At 39.5% G+C, this 21011-nt stretch overlaps 1 protein-coding gene across 2 annotated transcripts in view; it reads left to right on the top strand.

The window, feature by feature from the left end:
- Positions 1-21011, top strand: part of LOC126456965 (GPALPP motifs-containing protein 1) — a 73683-nt gene that overhangs the window by 3432 nt on the left and 49240 nt on the right. For both annotated transcript variants that reach the window (XM_050092901.1, XM_050092902.1), the window contains exons 2-3: positions 2675-3104; positions 15715-15888. In XM_050092901.1, coding sequence (XP_049948858.1) covers positions 2675-3104; positions 15715-15888 — 604 coding nt within the window. The remainder of the gene's footprint in view (positions 1-2674; positions 3105-15714; positions 15889-21011) is intronic.

Genomic DNA, 21011 nt, shown 5'->3' with positions numbered 1-21011 from the left:
ACCTTTGGTGGAATGAAAAGCAAGGGTGGTAACCTTAAGACTGCAATGGGAAATCCACTGGTAAATGCAGAGGAGAGAGCATATAGGTGGAAAGAGTAAACTGAAGGCCTCTATGAGGGTTAGTACTTATCTACTGATTTGATAGAAGAAGAAATAGGGAGCAGTCAACAGGGAAGAGATAGGGAATCTATTATTAGAACCAGAATTTAAAAGAGCTTTGGGTGACTTATGATCTAATAAGGTAGAAGGAATGTAGACTATAACATTCCATCAAAATTTCTAAAATCATTGAGGGGAAGTGGGAACAGAACGAGTATTCATATTGGTGTGTAGAATATGTGAGACTGGTAACAGCCCGGCCAATAACAATACAGTGCCAAGAGAGGCCCGTGCAAGCTAGGTGCAGCAGCCTCCTGCGCAGATGTGAGTTTTGTTGGTTTTCTAATGTGGCATGATCAACTGTGGATAAACAGACACATCGGGTGAGTCAACAAGGAATGGACCGAATTTCTGCTGAGAGAGGAGAAGAAGATGATAGCTTATATCTTAACAGGAAGGGGAAAAATGCTTAACTGAAAATAAGGAGGTTGGGGAATGCCATCACTAAAGGTAGAATTCCTTTGATTACAGGTGTGAGAGGTAGGCCTTTTTTATATTGAATACCGTATTCAGACAAACTGCTGTAAAAGAGATCCAGATAAATGTAGTGTCACACACAAAAGAAACTTGAGTAAACTTACCATTATGCATTAGAGTATTAGAGGACTAAACAGAAATGGTAACAAACCTTTTATTTCATTGCATAGTCTAGTTTGTCAAAAAGAAGTTGATGTATTTGTCCAAACACCATGTAAATACAAGAACCCATATGTTAAACAGAGAGGACAACAAATTAGCAGGCCACTTCTGTAGCCTTGAAAAAATTAGAGAAAATAGTGATTGTTTTACAGTATGTAAGAAAATAAAATAAATGTCAGATATGTTGATACCAGTCGCTTCTGCTTAGATCAACAATTGGAAACCTGCTTTTGGATTGCTGCTACTAGAGAAGTCATTTATAATTGTTATAGTATATAGATCCTCACTGGAAAACTCTCAAATAGTCATACAAGAAATTAAAGTCATTATCATGTCATCTAGTGGTGAAAGTAAAGTAAATGACAGTCTGGGCTCTTGAAATATTATGAAAACTGTTTGATGATAGAAACAGTATCTGTTTTGCATTTTAAACTGTCAACATGCGAGTGGCTTGCCTCACATATTTTGGCTGCTTTCAAACTGACCATTTTTTCATCTGCGCTATTCAGTTTGGTTTGAAAGGAATCCAGTACACTACAACAGGTTCAAGAATTAGTAACAGCAGAGCTCTAGGTGTGGTAGGTACCATGCTGTCTGCAAGTTTTGAGGATTTTGTCTGTGAAATGGGGATTCCAGCACTCTCTCATCAGAAATTAGGGATAGAATGGAACAGTGAATGTTAGAGGCTGCAGCAGGGTGAATAAGGTACTCACATATATGCAAAATGCAGAAGTACGGAGTTCAAAATCACATTAAAAGTAAACAGAAAACATCCACTATCAGAAATAGTGCTACTAGTGGCTCAAGTACTCTAGTAGAGAAACTGTAAAATGAAATAAGTTAAAAAAGTAGGCTATTGTATGGAAGGAGCAAAGGTAAGGTAACCAACCTTTTAAATGAGGCATTGAGTGGTTGTTGGGTTTGTGAATATAACTGAAACCCAACAACCACTCAGTGCCTCATTTAAAAGGTTGATTACCTTGTCTTTGCTCCTTCCATGAATAAAACTGAATTTAGCACCCGAAAACCTCAAACCACACACAATAAAACTGAAAATTTTGCTTAGCTTTAGATCAGAGTCCTCCTTCCAAACTAACTAATAAAACAAACGTGTCATATTACTGCCACATAAATGATGGATGAGAGACTCATGATATGAATGTTGTAAGATAGAAGTATATCAGATCACTAGACCAGTGTTACGTTAAAACAAAGATAATCCAGTATGTGCGTATTGGGATTGGAGAAACTGAGAAAATGAAATTTATGCTGTTGTGTTGAGTGGAAAGTTGCACAAGATACTAAACCAAGAAAGAGAGGTTAAGATGGGATCTGACATATTATGTTGCTCTTTATATGTGAAGAAAGCACATTTGTTCCAAAAAGTTAATATCCATTCACCATTCCATGTACTTTGCTGGTAAATGTACACTGTACATTGCAGTTACTTAGCAGATACAACTAAATTTTGTGTTCTGCAGCAAGAATTTATTGTCACAGGCCGAGCACCTGTCCTCATCAGTAGCAAGCAAAAGCATGATTACATGGTGGTGCTGTAGGGTTTTCAAGGGCGCATATTAAGAAAGTGATTGCAGTGTAACTGTTTTCACTGGTTAGCTTTTGGCCCTTGTTAATACCTTCAGTTTCTTAAGTAACTGAAGCCATTGGTTTATTCTTCAGTACATTCATTTTTCTCTGTTTAACCGGGAGTGTGCGAATAAATAGGTTTTTACAAAATTGGTACTTCTGTATTTTGTTCATGCTGTGTAGCACAATGTGTAATATTTTAGTTTGGTTTTTCGTTTCATTTAATTTTTAATTACTATTTTCAAGTTCAGTTGAGTGTGGTAACTGTTGAATTGTTTGAATTCTGCAGGACACTGAGACAAAGAAACATGTCCAACTTCATTGGACCAGCACTGCCACCACATCTGAAGATTTCAAGGAAAAATTCAGATGACAAAAATGAGTGTAATGATGATGATGTCGTAACAGGTGATGTTTCTGATGAGGAGTACCGTGAGGATGCTCCAAGTGAGCAACCTGCAGTCTCGGAAGACATGTATGGTCCAGCATTACCACCTGGCTTCAAGCCTCGGGTGGTAGGTCCAGCTGCAATGGCTACCATTTCTATGGCAGAGCAGTCATCTACACTGCCTGATTCCATAAACAAGAGCTCAGATGATGAGGATGGTGATGTGGTAGGGCCAATGCCTGCCAGTGATATATCAGCTGAAGTTACACAGCAGTTACAACAGCAGCTAGAGAGCCGGGCTCACAGAATGAAGGAAAAACTTTCTGGCAAGGTTAGTGATAGCACTTTATTTTTGTATCAATTTTTATTTACAGAAAAGACAAAAATACTGGTTGCTCCACAAAAATAACTGCCCAAAAACATTTGGCCATTGTGATACAATGCCTACTAGAACCATTTAATTTGAATAACATGTTACGTATTGCAAGTGAGTTTCTTAAGAACAGCTCAGAACAGATATGGTATAAATAAGTCTCTTATAAAACACCATATTGTCTAGTATGAGTTCTGGGATGGTTTCAGATCTTAAAGAATAGAATTTCGCAAAATAAACAGTGCTTTTGAAAAACTGTAATTATGTGCCACTAATCAATCACAGCTATTTGACTTTTTAAAAATTGTGTAGAAAAAATGAACTAGGAAATGTATTCAGAGTTAGCATTTTTTGATGTAGAAAAATGACTTATTAGTGTGTGCCTTCATAAAGTGCAGAAAAGCAGTAATCAGAGTTAAATTAGTTCAAATACCACGTTGTTAAAAATCACAGTGCTGATGGCTGCTTCTCTGTAACCTGAAAACCTGATCACTCTTTCAGTTATAGAAAGACAATTTATTGTGATATCACGATGATGTTGCAGATTGACGTGTTTGGGTATAAAGTATTCCCAGGTTGAAAATCGCATCCATGGGACATAATTTGAATATAAGCAGACACACAGCCAGCTGAAGTATGGAGCACCACTCAGTGTCTCAATTTTGCAATTTCTTTTTTTTTTTTTTTTAAAGAAAGAAAAGAGCTGTTTAAATCTATTACAGCTACAGTTACAATTTAGAGTAAAAACAGAAACAGGTTAATTGTGTAATTGACTGGTGAACACTTCTTTCTGCATATATAATAATTTTTTTCCTTTGTACACACTCTGGCATCATCTTGTAGTGTGTAGGTAGCATATTTTTGTTGAATCCTTAATATCAAAATCCTTGAGTTACACTGCATAGGCAATTTAGGGTGTAATGTGTACATCTGGGCAACTGAAGAATGTGTTAGATGGCTTAAAAGTCAGAAATAAAAGTATCTTAAGAAAGGAAGGGAATTTTTTTATTGGTTGTGATATTGATGTAATTTTAACTCTTGAATTGCTGCTTCTGTAGATCATTGTTTAAAGTATGTAAAACACATTTGTTATACACATTGGTCATTGGTCAACCAGAATTGTTTTCACTCTTTTGGCATTGTCCCTTAAACATCTTTTCAAGAACCTTTGAGTACCGTATTTACTCGAATCTAAGCCGCACCTGTGAAATGAAACTCGAAATCAAGGGAAAAAAAATTTTCCTGAATCTGAGCCGCACCTGAAATTTGAGACTCAAAAGTCAATGGGAGAGAAAAGTTTTGGACCGCACCTCCAAATCAAAACAAAGTTGGTCCATTGTAACATGAGACATAATTTAGGTCAAATGGATGAAGATACAGCTACAGTAGTTTGGTTCGAGTCGTAAGCTTAACAGTTAAGCTTTACTAAGTAGCCATTGCTATTGTTAGGCACTCCGTCTGTATTTATACAGGTAACCTTCCTTTTTCACATGCTTCGTCTGGTTTGAATCGATTGCTTATTTTGCTTTGATCTGATAAATGCCATTCTCTTTGTTATTGGTGTTTGTCACTCTAAGCTGAAAATGCATTATTGTACTGTGTCTTGCATTTTTTTGTCGCACTCTGACAATGAGTGTTTATGACCTGTCGCCGCTCGCGGCATGACTTGCTTTTGTGCAGGCTACCGCGGCTTACAATTTAAAAAAAGAGAGGAATTGTCTCATAAGCAAAACAATGGCAAGAGACTGCTATTTGTTGTTACTTACACTGCTGCTTTCTTTGATAATGATCAGCAAGAACCAAATAATAGACTGCGTATGATAGATGTTCTGAACGAGAGTTTAGTGAAAATTTTTCTCTGTTTGAAAATCTTTGGTAGACGCCTCTTTAGTACATTACATTCTCCTCTTTAGTACATTACATTCTGCACAGAAATTAGTCATCTTAGATTTAAAAATCTAGTTAGTTGCCTTGCTTCATTTATGACTGTATTACTATTCACCATAAGAATAATACGAATATAAACACGACATGATATGTATATTCTTCCGCATTTGCTGTTGTCTCACTCTAGTTTCATAGTTTATTAGGCAGACAGGATTTAAACGAGATAGCAGCAAACACAAAAGAATACATGGTATAATGTTTACATTATTCTACCTTTTCTTTTAATTTATTTACTGACGCAGAGGTTTTGGCGCCAGTATTTATTTTTGTGACTGCAAGCATGCCTGTGTAGTGCTATATATATTCGACGGCAGAAGTCAGTTGTGGCGGCACCTACCATTTTTCAGAACTTCCGCTTGCTTTGCACTAGATTCTAAGCCGCAGGCGGTTTTTTGGATTACAAAAACGAGAACAAAAGTATGGCTTCGATTCGAGTAAATACGGTAAGATGCTGTTGTGGGCCTAAGACACAACTTCAAAACCTGCCCTATCATCCTGGTTTAACTTCTACAGTTTGGCCAAATCATACCAAACCATTGTCAGGATGGTTTATTCATCAGGGACAAAGCTGATCCATCCTTGTAGTCATTCTCCATACGAGGCAGTCTAAAGAAATCCAGTCTGTGCTGTTAGGAGGCCACAAGTCTATGGATCAAACCACTTACACATTATCTCGAAGCAATATTTGAGACAAAAGCATCTGTGCTAGAGTGTAATTATGCTGAGGAAGTGTAACTTTTTAAGTGGCCATTATTTCTGTTCAGCGCTGCCCTACCATCATAATTGGTAGGTAAATTAATCTTTCCCGATGATCCCTCCCATCCCCCACCCTCCATTTTTAAATTAGTAGATGACATGTTAAATGTTGTGGGAAAGTTCTTGGAGAATTTAAATAATTTAGGATTAAAGGAGGCCACTCGCCAAAAGTATGAAGGTCACTCCAAAAGAAATGCACACTATTTTTTTTTTAAATCCATCTCTTATTATTCATGTTTGAAAGTTTTACAGTGTGTGGATACATCCTTTAGGAACAATATTTTCATTTCTCCACGTAATTTCCATCCCTCTCATCTGCCTTATGCCATCTTGGAACCAGCGCCTATATACCCGCACGGTAAAATTCTGGACCAACCTGTTGGAGCCACTGTTTGGCAGCATGCACAAGCGAGTCATCATCTTCAAACCTTGTTCCACGAAGAGAGTCTTTCAGTTTCCCAAAGAGATGATAGTCACATGGAGCCGAGTCAGGACTGTAAGGCGGGTGTTTCAGTGTTGTCTGTCCGAGTTCTGTGATAGCTTCCATGGTTTTTTGACTGACATGTGGATGTGCATTGTTGTGCAACAGCAAAACTTTCTGCTTTTGCCGATGTGGTTGAACATGACTCAGTCGAGCTTGAAGTTTCTTCAGTGTCACCACATATGCATCAGAATTTATGGTGGTTCCACTTGGCATGATGTCCACAAGCAAGAGTCCTTCGGAATCGAAAAACACCGTAGCTATAACTTTTCCAGCAGAAGGTGTGGTTTTGAATTTTTTTTTCTTGGATGAATTTGCATGATGCCGCTCCATTGATTGCCTCTTCATCTCTGGTGAAAAATGATGGAGCCATGTTTCATCACCTGTCACAATTCTTCCCAGATATTCATCTTCATCATTCTCGTACTGTTCCAAAAGTTCACGGCATACTGTTTTTCTTGTTTCTTTGTGAGCCACTGTCAACATCCTGGGAACCCAACTGGCATAAACCTTTTTTAATGTCAACACTTTCAGTATTCTGCAAACACTTCCTTCCCCAATCCCAATGTAGCGTGACAATTCGTTCACTGTGATGCGTCTGTCAGCAGTCACCAATTCGTTAATTCTCTGCACATTGTCTGAAGTGTGTGCAGTACGAGGCCTGCCGCTGCGAGGACAATCCTCAATATTGCCGTGCCCGCTTTCATCACGCAACCTGCTTGCCCACCGACTAACTGTACTGCGATCGACAGCAGCATCTGCATACACCTTTTTCAACCTCTTGTGGATGTTTCCCACTGTCTCACTTTCACAGCACAGGAATTCTATGACAGCACATTGCTTCTGACGAATGTCAAGTGCAGCAGCCATCTTGAAGACAAAAACAAAGTGTGGATTATGGGTTGATGAAATGTATTAAGTGATCCGGCATGTTAGTAGATGACACACTAGCAAGTAGTGCAAACGTGCAATGAACACGAAGAAAGGGACACACTGGTTTCCTAATAATGTGACTTTTAGGTTTAAAATAAATTATTAACTTCGATGTCTGGGTTGAGTATTCAATTAAAAGTAGTTGGTCATTGTCTCAAAAGGTGGTTTGAACTCCCAAGTTTTTTGCTAGATATGGTTTTGGTTGCAAAACGTTGCCCCACAGCATATTAGACAAGCTTTTACATGATTTTGTCAAACTCCTATACCATCTTAGGTAGAAGTTAATATTGAATGCAAAAGGAAATTCTAAGGTTGAAGAAGTATCAAGGCCCAGTATATTGATCTGCTTATCAGAACTCGACAATGACTTGAAGCTGTGTGTGGTGCTGAGAGCAAAGAGTAATAGAATTTTGAGAATTTATAAAAATTATCAACAATATGTTTGTTGTGAAGCACGGAATATGTTATAAAATGAAGATGCTAACTATTTCTACAGAGAGAATTTTGGTGATAGTATTTTTTACAGTATATCTCCTGTTTCTCAAAAAAGTTGTATTTTGTACACTGTGGAGTATATACTTTTATCAAATCATTTCTTCCCCTCTCTTTTACAACACTTTATTTTAGTTTGAGTGAAATCAGCACGATGTCGCATCTAGAGTGTGGTTTCTGCAAGGGTTGCGTGGCAGGTGTTATTGCTGCAGGGAATTCAGTTGACTGAGGGAAGTGAGAGGGAGGCTGAGATCATCTGACTAAAATTCCCTGGCGTGGATACATATGATCAAAGGATGATGAGGATAACAAGCACGTCAGAAGATATTATTAACTTCTAAGTTTATTATGAATCTCAAGTTACGAAATGACTTTCTAGCTGAGGTGCTTCCACACTACAGTCAAATCTTTATGCACAGACAGTGAGTGTTTATCATCATTATGTCTGCTTACTGAAACTCTCATACATATTCTAAGATCAGGAGAGAGCCGGCCGAAGTGGCCGTGCGGTTAAAGGCGCTGCAGTCTGGAACCGCAAGACCGCTACAGTCGCAGGTTCGAATCCTGCCTCGGGCATGGATGTTTGTGATGTCCTTAGGTTAGTCAGGTTTAACTAATTCTAAGTTCTAGGGGACTAATGACCTCAGCAGTTGAGTCCCATAGTGCTCAGAGCCATTTGAACCATTTTTTAAGATCAGGAGAGCCCTCACAGCTATCTAACTTCTTCCCAGCAATTTCACTCTAACACACTGGCTGCCTCCATCTGAGACTGCTTCTCACCTCTAACTCATACTGTATACCGACTTTTCTTTCTGTACATCTCTTGTCCAATCTTGCAACTCCAGTGACTGGCTAAATGTTTGTAACTTCCTCTTGGACCCTGCATCCTCTAGTTTCATTTGCCTTCCCCATCGCTCTCACAAGATCCTGACATGAAATAAGGCTTTACATTGCCTTATTGGCTGCCCTCGTGCTTTATCCTTCAGCTGTCTTTCAGAGGCTGAAGGGAGGGGATGAGAAACCATTCCCTATAAGGTAAAGAACTGTCATAAGCCTTTCGTTGGCTTCTTATGACATAGCATCTGTCCCAAGACAAGCTCTCTGTCTGTCTCTCCAGTAGCTTCTGCTCTCTCTCTCTCTCTCTCTCTCTCTCTCTCTCTCTCTCTGTTCTAGCCATTTGTTTCTAAGGTCCTGCACTCTGTTGCATTACTTATTTCTTATTGTACAAGGATTACCTTCATTAATGCTGTTCCCTTATTTACTCTGTTATTGTATAAGGATTGCCTTCATAAATCCTGTCATATAACTTATTATATTATCATCTAGCCCTTGCTTCATTAACTAAGCCTCCTAACTTACTTCACAGGATTCTCTCATCCTCGCCCTCTGGCCTCCACCAACAGGTTTCTCATCCTATGTGTGTCTGCTTCTGCTGTGTCCCAGCTCTGTCTTTACTTTCAATATTATTTTTCTAGTTAATTTCAGTATTGTTACTGGAACTTCTCTTTATCACTGAGGACACAACAGTGGGATGGACTATTGTTAGGCCTACAGTTGGCACTTTTACTTCTATATGTAGATCAGTGTTTCCCAAATTGTGTTCTGCAGGAAGTTAATAAGTGCTCTGTGAAAAACAATGAATAACATGGTGACTTTTTTTGACATTTTGATGATACTAATTGTGGTTTTAAGATCTTATGATTTCTGTACGGAAAAAATGGAAATGAGGGTTTGGCGTCATTGGCCGGAAGGCCCCTTGTGGGGCAGGTCCGGCCGCCTTGGTGCAGGTCTTACTACATTGACGCCACATTGGGCGACCTGCGCACCAGATGGGGATGAAATGATGATGAAGACAACACAACACCCTGTCCCTGAGTGGATAAAATCCCTGACCCAGCCGGGAATCGAACCTGGGCCCCTTAGGACGGCAGTCCATTATGCTGAACTTTTTTTTTTCCACAAAAACAGTAACAAAAATGGCTAGCTTACAATGAAATGACATAAATAAGGTGACAGATAATTGCAGTCATAAATTACAGCATGCAAAGAAAGAGGAATGATAGCACCTCCACTGTCACCTTCAACTGGTGGCAGTTCATCATGCACATTTTCTTCTTCTGCAGCCTGAGGTTCCTCATCATCATTTCCCAGACTCAAATCAATCAGTCAGTAAATCCTTGATGTATGTTCCTTCCAGGGTAAATTACGTGGACAGAAGAGCAGTCCTGAACAGCGACATTGCAAAGTCCTTCACTGCCTTGTTATTTTTGTCAGTTCCAGCTTTCTAAATGCATCCTTAGGGAGTTCAAGATCTTCCTTTATAACAGACCCCAGATGTTTGCCGTCATATTCTTGTATTCTGCTGTACTACTGATGTATTTTTCATGCGTGACTTGTAGGTGAGTTTAGGGTCAGGGATGTGACACAACCCATCCCCTCTCCACGAGGAATCCAGTTCCTAACCTATACCCATTCTGTTGAAGACAATTCGGAGCATGTTACCATATTTCTTGTTATGATTAGAATACTTAAGTGTTTTATTGAATTCCTTTGCCATATACATCTTGTATTCAATATGTTCATCGCTCCCAATATTGTTAAATATGTAACTTGTATATTTGCCATTAACCAAATCACTGCGTTAGTTTTTGCCTGAGGGTAGTAACTTTCTTCTGGTCTGAAGAAAATGTTAGTCTGTACATTGTTTGCTGAAGTTCTTGTTATTTGAGCAATTTTCTCCCTGGTCCACCTCCAGTTGATAATCCTATCACCACATGTGTAACGATGAGGCTTACTATCAATGAGGTTGCATTTGCTGCAGAGGCTAGCATCACTTAAACTGATGGCAAAGAGGAACTCATTAGTGCTGATGATGTTACTGACTACCTTGTACTGCGCCGTCCTCATGTCAGACGAAAGAACATCACTACTGATGTTTTTCCAGACCACATTCCATGCTATTCCAGCATATTTAGTTTCTATGTTATTTTTCCTTTCATGTTTCTGTCTTTCAGCTAAAATCGCCTTCGCTGTAACGTTTTTGGAGTTTAATGGCTTTTTGCTGAGATAGCTTAGTTCAAGATAATACTCCATAATATGTTTTAGTTTAAAACTTATTTTTTGTATATTTATTGGCGGCTCTACACTTTCTGGCCTGACAATGTCATATAGTTTTGCTGTAATGCACCGTGGATCGTTACACATTATGCTCCATGTTCGTTTGACATACAGTGCCATCACTTTAGACTTGATGTCGATTAGTCCCATTCCTCCATTGCCTGGATCCAAAACTGCTGTCTTCCCCGGCACTCTAAACAATTCCCCTTTCCACAAAAACTTTGCTAAGGTGGACATGATAGTCTTCGCCACCATTGATGGAATGGGGAGAACCTGTGCTATGTAGTAGGCCTTGGATAAAATATATATGTTGATAAACAGTTTTCTCTGGAACTGGTCTATGCTGCGTTGACAGTTTTCAATCAAAGCTCCCTTGATTTTTCTTGCCACCTCCCACCAATTCATTGCTATCATTTTTAAAAGGGAAGTTGTCAATGCTACTCCAAGAGCTTTGTGTTCATTAACATGGTTCACCCACTCAATGTGCAAATTAGCAAGCTGCTTTATATTTAGAAATTTACTTTTGTTTTCATTTTCCCTTGTGTCACATCTGTGTGGTCTCTGATGATTATGCCTACATCGTCCGCGTAAGCACCTACCATGGTGTTGCACCTACCACGGTCTTTGTTCCTTGAATGGTAATGCCTGTCAGCCTGTGCTGTAGCTGTCTCAGGAAAGGTTCCAGTGATATAATGAACAGGAGCATGGTTAAGGGGCTTCCTTATGTAACTCCCCTTTCTATTTCAATTTGTTTTGTCAGTTGACAGTTAACGGAGATTTGTGCAGTAACACCCATTGCCATGTTTTTGATGATGTCGATGTTTTTTGGCAGGAAGTCCATTCAGTGCATTCTCTCTATCTGGTATGTGTGATTAATTTGATCAAATACCTTATGGAAGTCTATGAAAAGCAGTCCACATTTTATGTTACTTGCCTGCATTAGCGCAATGACCTCATGATACAAAGCTGCAGTTTGTAAAATCGTCTTTTTAAAAGCACAAGTCTGCTGTTGGCCTATGGTATCAGCAGTGCATGGAGTAAAGCGCTTGTTAATTACTTGAGCTCGCTTGTTAATTACTCGAGCTATAATTTTATAATCTGAATTTAAAACCGAAATTGGCCATAGGTTGTTTATTTTTTTGCAGCCTCTGTTCTTCGGGATCAACACGATTTTGCATTGTTTGAACTCTGCAGGCACTGGCTTTCCCTGTAAGACTTCATTTACAATTTTGGTGAACTTTTCTCCTATTAGGGTCCAAAATTGTTGATAGAATTCAATGGGCAGTCCGTCAGGTCCTGGAGATTTCCTAGCAGGGAAGCTGCACGCGATTTCTAATACATCTTCCTTGGTGATGTCCGAAGAAATGTTCTCATCATCATCTCGCAATATTTGTGGAAGATATGTACCAAACAGCTCATCGTATTCTTCTTCGTTTGTTTCCCCTGATGCATACATACGTTCATAGTACGCTGAGATCTCTTTAATCATTTCCTTCTGGTTGGTGATTATGGTACCATCATCAATTTGAAGTTCATCCATGAAACTACTTCTTCTATTCTTGGCGTGTCTGACAAGGTGGCACAATGCAGCAGTCTCATCTTCAGTGACTGACTTTGCTTTGGATTTTATTTTAAGTCCCTCCAGTTCCTTACGTTTCAGACTTATTAATTTTGCTTTTATTTGCGTGATTTCTTTTAATCTTATAGGAATTGCACCTATCTGATTGTAGAGGTCCCGTAGCATGTTGTAGTAGAATTCTACAGTCTGTTTCCTTTCTCTGGCCATATCTATACTAAAAGATATTACAACTTTCCTTAGCTTCAGTTTTGCTCGTTGGCTCCACCATTCTATCACACTTGGATAGTTGTTCAGTGAACGGAGACACATTTCCCAAGCTCTGGTTAGGGCATCTTCTAAGTTTTCTTCTGATAACAATGATATTTTTAGATTCCCCTGGCTTCTTACTCTTTGGGTAGGTTGTGGTGTTAAATTTACACAGGTCAACAATGCACTGTGATCGGAAAAACTAATGGGAACAGTTTCTGTTTTCAGTACTTTATCTGCTAACAACAATATGAGTGAAGTTCACCATTGTTGGGTATTATTTCCCACACAATTAATTTTAAAACAACAACAACAAGACATCTCAAGTCAGTTGAGTAATTGAAGTTCGGGATTTGATCCTTTCGACTCAATACACAATTAAAATCTCCCCCTATTATGAGGTGGAGGGGGTTTTTCCTCAGTAAATAAATTATGCTTTCATTAAAGAATGTGACCCTTGCAGCTCTATTATTGCTGCCAGAAGGCGCATATAAATTGATAATAATAACTCCTGCTACATTTATTCCAATACCTTGCCCCAATTCTAATTTATCAACATTATGTATGGGGATGACTTCTCTAACTAAAATGGCCATACCAACACTCGTTTCAGTGGAAATATTGTAAAAATCAACATAATTGGAAAAATGTAATTGTAGGAATACCACTTCCTGTAGGAGAGCAATGTCCACCGGTGACTCACACAGAAACTGTTTCAGAGCAGTTATTTTAACATCTGACTGTATCCTATTAATGTTTAGTGTGGTAATTGTATATGACTGTAACATAGGGGAGTGATCTTTTTCCCCCGCTAATCTATCATTTCACGCCATTCCATGCCGTATACTTCCTGAGACTCTGACGGAAGACCACCATCCCGGTTCGCATTAGAACCTTTCTTTTTACTTTTCTTGCAGTTTGCATTGACACTGGCCTTCACTGAATGCTGCTCCTTCCACCCACTGAGTAGTTTTCCACCGAGGGCGGCGTCGGTGAATCTGAGGGGCAGTCGTGTGCCACCATCTCTTCTGCCAAAGGCGGCGCAGACGCAGTTTGCAAACATTCGTCCAATGCCCGGTCACTTCTATGATCACTTTCATCTTGGGATTTGGGCTGTGACGTCGCCTGTTATTGACAATCACCCGCTACCTCGTCATGTTTGCTTTCAATTGCATCCACGAGTGAATCTGTCTGCATTGATTGACATACCAGTACTGCAACATGGGGTTGTGGCATCACCAAGACCAGCGCATTGCCATCTACTGGTGCGTCCAGCGCTACAGAATGAGACTGTGATGTCAATTCGACCTGTTCAGTTGATGGTGGCGTACTCAATTTGTCTACTGATATACTTGACCCAGAGTATGAATCTATGCTGACAATATTGTCTGGAACAGTAGTTTCCAGTACTGTTTTCTGAATGTCACCTACAGCTTTCAGCAACAGGTTGATATCTTCATATGTGCTACTGCCGTCACAAGTTTGTCATCTCTTGTTAGCGGTTATACTACTTTCTCCAGCCAGATTGTCTACAGTGTCTTTCCTGAGTAAAGGTGGAAATGCTTAAAGAGTATTTCGTGGCCTTTCATCCACATTTCCCGTAATGCTGGAAACTTCACCACCTGTCATCTGATTTTCGGTCACAAGATCAGCCAGTGTTAACCTTTTACGCTGTTGTAAATTATTCTGCAATACAAACACCTTTTTTGGACAGTTCTGCTGGAGATGCCCACTTTCATTACGTATGTGACAAGTCAAAGTCTGTCCATTGTAAATAACGTGCATTTTGTAGCCACAAACCTAAATATGAGATGGAATGTTTTGTTTGACATGCATATTGACAGAACAAACACCACTAAAGCCTTGCAATCTATGTTGGTTTGACCATCGTTCATCACGAATTTGCTTGATGTCTCCATATTTAGATAATATGTCTTTCAAGTAGCAGTTTTCTACCTCAGGGGGCAAATTAAATAATCTGACTTGTTTATAATCAACATCAGCATTTGAAATGGTAACTGTTCTCAGCAAATTATCGCCATGGCAGATTTCAGCTTTTTCTTCAAATTTTTGCAAAATCCATTCCAGCACCAATGGGGAAAGCAGCTTCACAAAAAAGCAGTATTGCTCCAAGTCATAATAAGCAGTGTACGTCTGATCCAAAGTAATGCCAATAACATCAACAAACCAGTCATGAATTTCCAGTGAACTTGGCTGAACATTACGGGTTGCTTTGTCAAATCCAGATCTTAGGGTAAGCTTCCTGAGAAACACGGTTGCCATGTCAGCAGTTAAAAGCTCGCGAAAGCAAGGAAACTAAAATGCTGCATCACCACAATCACAATTTTACACAACACTGTAATGCAGAGACTGAATATAAAGTCGTAAAATCCAAACAGAAGTGCCACAGTGCGTCCGCTTAGGACGGCCACAAAAACCGCTATTCTGGTCCCAGACAAATGAAACCTTTGTGTAATTGCTTGTCGAAAGGCTATGAACGATAATGGACAATGCTCAAAGTACAACTGTCTGTAATACAACTATATTTTTAAATTATTTCGCAATGCGAACCAAACTGAGCTCTCTGTTTGACCATTCAGCTATCGGGGTGGACATGATTTCTGTATTATTAACCATGATTTAAAATTAAACTAATCACTGTATAAAACAAATTTTCTCAGTTTTTAAAATTTTATTAACTGTCAGAATAAACAAGCTTTTCCATCAATGTAACCAGAATTCTCAATGTGTAGTGTCAGAGGAAAAGGTTGGGACCCCCTGGTCTAGATGCCGTTCCCACTAGTTGTAAAATTCTTTTCATTAGAAATATATCCATTAAGTTTGTTTATTTGAAGATGATTACAACTCCAAGTGGCTGACATGGTGACAAAAATTGTAGGAACAGATACTTCACTCTGATTAATATTATTTGTTAGCTTTCCTTATGTTTGTACATTTTTAGCAATAGTATTACCAGGCTTTGTTTCTTCATGAATGTAACAAAGTTTTGGTTGCAGGAAGAGGACCAAAAACTGAAACGTGAAACCTGGATGCTTGAACTTCCTCCTGAGAAAGCTAATCAATTTGGCCTGGGACCACGGCAGTTTCGGGCACGAGCTGCGCCAAATACAGGAGATCGCTCAGTGTGGACAGACACACCAGAAGACAGAGAAAGAAAGGCATCACATCAGGTATTGTTGCTTCAAATGAAATTCTTGTCATCTTTACAATGTATAAAATAAATTTTGTATATGGATGTTACCTGTTGCCTGTCAGGCACCCTGAAGACATGGTCGGATGACATTGTAACTTCGTACATGTACACACTATCAGTGAGTATGTGAATGATTATAGTTGCAATTGTCTGTGACTGGTTGAACAGCCACTAGAGGGCATTAGTGTTGTTCACGTTTAGTGTCGTTACCAGGCCTAGTAGGGTATAACAGGGGCATGAGGTAGGATACATCAGGGGCATGAACAGCATCATGTGTTTAATTATCACTGTGAAGGACTCTGAGATGCTGTGCATGCATGTGAGATGGCATAATCAGCACCTGATACAGTTTTCAAGGGATGTCATTGTGGATCTCGATTTGGCCAGCTTGTCAAATTGTGCAATATCCAGATTTGAGGGGCATTCGAATGTGACAGCGGCATGATATTGGACTGCATGGGAACAAGAGGACAGGCATACTCGCCATCAAGAAGCTGGTTGACCTTGTCTGACCACCACATGTGCTCCTGCCATTTGTGAACAAGTAATGGACTCCCTGAAGTATTCTGTGTCATCCCACACCATAGGTCAGGTACCGACAGCAATCAGTCTAGGGAATTACTGTTAAAAGTGTAGGCTGCCATTAAATCACAGCACAAATGGCTGCATTTGTAGTGGTGCCATGATTGGGAAGCATGGACTACTGGTGAATGGCTTGCATTGTGTTCAGCGATGAATCGCAGTTCTGCACTACCCTGGATGACCATTGTAGGCGAGTGTGGCAGTGATGTGGGAGAGGCCCCATTCTTCCAATGTTTTGGAGAGGCACAGCGATGGAACTTCTGGCATCATGGTGTGGGGAGCCAGCAGGTATGATAACTGGTAATGTAGTGCTTCGAGAATTTCAGAGTATATTCTAGTACCACTAGGCCTTCCACCGTTTTTAACACCTGATATTTTAGAGGTGTGTGGGAGAAACAAATACGCCCTACTACACATCGCCTATTTGTATGTGCAAGTCTAAAAACAGTTACGAGAAAGAGATGGACCCGGTGGCTGAACGGCGGCAGACAAGTACCTGCTGTACGGTCCACAGAGTTTCTGTGTATGCGTTGAGAAGAACAAGGAAAGTTTATGTAGTATTCTGTACTCTCTAGTGTCTGTGTTGATTGTAAAAAGACTAATGAACAATTGAATATAGATTTCTATGTTCATTCATGTATTGGACTTGCTTCATGTCTTGCCTGTGAACGTAGCAAGACACATGTATGATGTTCATAAATTATTTGGTTATCAAACCAATGATATTTGAATATGTGTAAATGAGTCTAATGTTTAAGGACTAAGTTAGTTTGCAGAAGTTGTTGTCTGTGGGCGTTGAAAACATAAAGTGATTGAACTGAAAAGTATTCTATGAGTGCCCAAATTATTTCAAGGATAGAGAAGTAGTTTAATAAATTCTCTTAACCAGCTATAGTCTTCAGAGAAGAAGCTTTTGGGAGATTGACGTAGCTGATTACCCAGAGAAGAGGATTGGCTACACAAAATGTGCAAGTTAATTGACTTGAGAGACATGTGAGCCTTGCAACCCAATACCACTCTGTCTCTTGTCGTCCGAAAAATGTTAGTCACAGCTGGAAGTGTGTTTCCTCATGTGTGATGCTATCATGTTGTCATTTTTCGACAGGACAATGCTCATACACACATAGTACATACCTCTATGAACTGTGTGTGATGCTGAGGTACTCCTATGGCCAACAAGATTCCCAGATCTCCCTGATAAAATGTGTTTTGGTCAGTTTGGACATCAACTCTGCCCCAGTGCCATTATACAGAATATCAAGGGCCAGTTACAGCAGCTTTGACACCCTTCTCAAGTGAATCAGTCCATGCTGCCAGGCCAGAAGAGGTGCAGTGATAAGTGGGCTAATACTGCCAAACTCTTTTTAAATATGACTTGATTTTGTAATCACTGCAATAACATCACATACCCTCTCAACCAGTTAAGTTTCATTTCAGATGCTTCACTTTTTTGTCTGACACACACACACACACACACACACACACACACACACACACACACACACAGAGAGAGAGAGAGCTTCGGGGAGTGTGTAGTGTGTTCTTTCAGCCTGGGGACTGACTGAGCTGTTCTTCCTTTTTGACCTTCCTCAACCTACCTTAAAAAATCTAAGCTAGTGTATGTACATTTATAGGTGTTTATTGCCAGGGCTGAAATTCACCTCATGAATAAAAGTATGTAAAATATGTTTAATATGTATTTATGTCAGTGTTCCAAAGTTGACAACCATGGACCTTGCCACAGTGGGACAGCTTGTGTGCCTTAACAATACACATGGTTATACCATCAGCAGAGCCACATTGCAGGAGTATCTGTAGAGAGGTCTGATGCACATGTGGTTCCTGAAGAGGGGCAGCAGCCTTTTCAGTAACTACAGGAGCGATGGCCTCAATGACTGATTGGTCTGGCTTTGCAACATTAGCCAATATGTCATGCTATGCTGATACTTCAAATGGCTGAAAACGATACAGCCGTTACATTTCCTGTGGACAGGAAGTTCTTCTGTATGGTTTAATCATGATGATGGTGCCCTCCTGATTAAAAGTAGTTCCCCATTCTGATTTATGGGTAGGAAATATGTATGAGGATGTTGTCACAAAAAAGAGAAAAAACAGGTCTGGTATTCTAATGGTTGGAGTGTGGAATGTTAGGTCCCTTAATTGGGTTGATGTGTTAGAGAATTTGAAAAGAGAAATGGATAACTTAAAGTTAGATATAGTGAGAACTGGTGAAGTGTACAGGCAGAAAGGACAGGACTTCTGGTCAGTTGAGTACATGTTCATCAACATAAAATCAATTAGCAGTAATACAGAAGTGGGTCTAATAATGAAAAAGAACACAAGGAAACAGATAAGCTACTATAAACAGCATTGTGAACATATTACTGTAGCCAAGATAGATACAAACCCAACATTCACTATTTATTACAAGTTTATGTGCAGACTGACTCCACAGATGACGGAGAGGTTGAAAGAATGTGTGAGGAGATAAAAGAAATTCTTCAGATGGTTAAGGAAGGTGAAAATTCAATTGACAGTAATGTGGTAGCAGGAAAAAGAAGAGAAAGAAAAGTTGTAGGATACCATGGATTGGAGGAATGGAATGAATGGGGAAGCCACCTCGTAGAATTATGCACAGAGTGCAGTTTAGTCATGCAAACATTTAGTCCAAGAATTGTGGAAGATGCCTAGAGGCAGACGCATCACAAACAGTAAAACATACCCAGTATGGACTGACCTAATTTATTGGTTATGAACTGCAGATATGTATTGAAGAAATTGTGGAGTGCTAGAAAATTAATGAGATGAGACCTGGATAAATTGAAATAACCAAAGGGGACTTTAGACAACTATTTACTGAAACCGGGGAAAGAAACACAACAGAAGACCAATGCGTAGCTATGAGAGATTAGACAGTGAAGGCAGTGGAGGAACAAGAAGATAAAAAAGATAAGTCTTGGTAAAAATCCATGGATAACATGCGAGATATTGAACATAATTGATGAAAGAAGAAAACATATAAAAAAACAGGCAAAATGGAATGCAAAGATGTAAAAAATGATATTAACAGAAAGCGTAAAATGGAAAACAGGAATGGCTAGAAGAAAAATGCATACCTGATTGGGAAAGGAGGATATCACATATGGGGAAAATTAAATAAGCCTTTGGAGACAGAGAATCTGTATGAATATAAACAGTTCAAGTGGAAATAAAGTGTTACTCAGAGAAGGGAGGGTTGTAAGGTGGATAGGATGGCTATATAAAGGAAAGAAAAATTAAGATAGTGTTATAGAAAATGAAGTTGAAGTAGATGAAGTTGAGTAGGGGGATGTGATAATGTGGGGAGAATTTGACAAGGCTCAGAAAGACCTTAGTGGAAACATGGCATCTGGAGTAGATGCCATTTCATCTGAATTATTAAGGTCTTTGATAATATCAATTTCAAAGAAGGCAGATGCTGACAGGGGTGGTACTGTACCATCAATTTAACAAGTCATACTGACATGAACTGTTTGCAGTTGAATGGAAACAGTGGTCGAAACCAACTAGGGGGATGGTCAATTTGGGTTCCAGAGAAATGTAATAACACACCAGACAATATTGCCCCCATGATTTGATTAAAAAGAGGCAAATCTACATTTATAGTAGTTGTAGATTTAGAGAAAGCTTTAGACATTGTTGACTGGAGTATGCTCTTCCAAATTTGGAAAGTAGCAGGAATAAAATACAGGAAGAGAAAGGTTATCTATGACATGTTCAGTAACCAGACTGCAGTTGTGAGAGTTTATAAACGTGAAAGGGAGACTCAAAATTGGGAAGGGAGTTAGTTGGGGCTATACCTTATCCCCCTCCCGCTACCCCACTTTCATCGTTACTCAGTCTGTACTTTGAGGAATCAGTAAACCGACCCAAGTAGGAATTTAAAAAGGCATTAAACTTTAAAATTCTGGAGAATAAATAGAAATTTTGAGGTTTACCGCTGAAAATACACACATCAAAAAGTTTTGCATCACCTCGGTTCCAAGAGTTCTCTGTACAGAAAATTGGATTAGATATCAACATAAACATATTTTCCGCCCTTTTTATTGCTCATGAAAATCACACATTGCATGTTGTACCACCATACAGCAGTGACACCTTCAGAGGTTGTGGTCCAGATTGCTATACACACCGGTACCTCTAATACCCATTAGCATGTTGTCTTGCATTGATGCATACCTGTATTTGTCATGGCATACTATTCGCAAGTTCATCAGGGCACTGTTGGTCCAGATTGTCCCATTCCTCAACTGCAATTCTGTGTCGATCCCTCAGAGTGGATGGTTGGTCATGTCCTCCATAAACAGCCCTTTTCAATCTATCCCAGGCATGTCCGATAGGGTTCATGTCTGGAGAAAATGCTGGCCACGGATAGGGTTCATGTCTGGAGAAATTGCTGGCCACTCTAGTCGAGCGCTATCATTATCATGAAGGAAGTCATTCACAAGATGTGCACAATGGGGGCGCAAATTGTCATCC

Source organism: Schistocerca serialis, chromosome 2 (genome assembly GCF_023864345.2).
Source record: "Schistocerca serialis cubense isolate TAMUIC-IGC-003099 chromosome 2, iqSchSeri2.2, whole genome shotgun sequence".
NCBI lineage: Eukaryota > Metazoa > Arthropoda > Insecta > Orthoptera > Acrididae > Schistocerca > Schistocerca serialis.
This window is presented reverse-complemented; position numbering and strand designations above follow the sequence as displayed.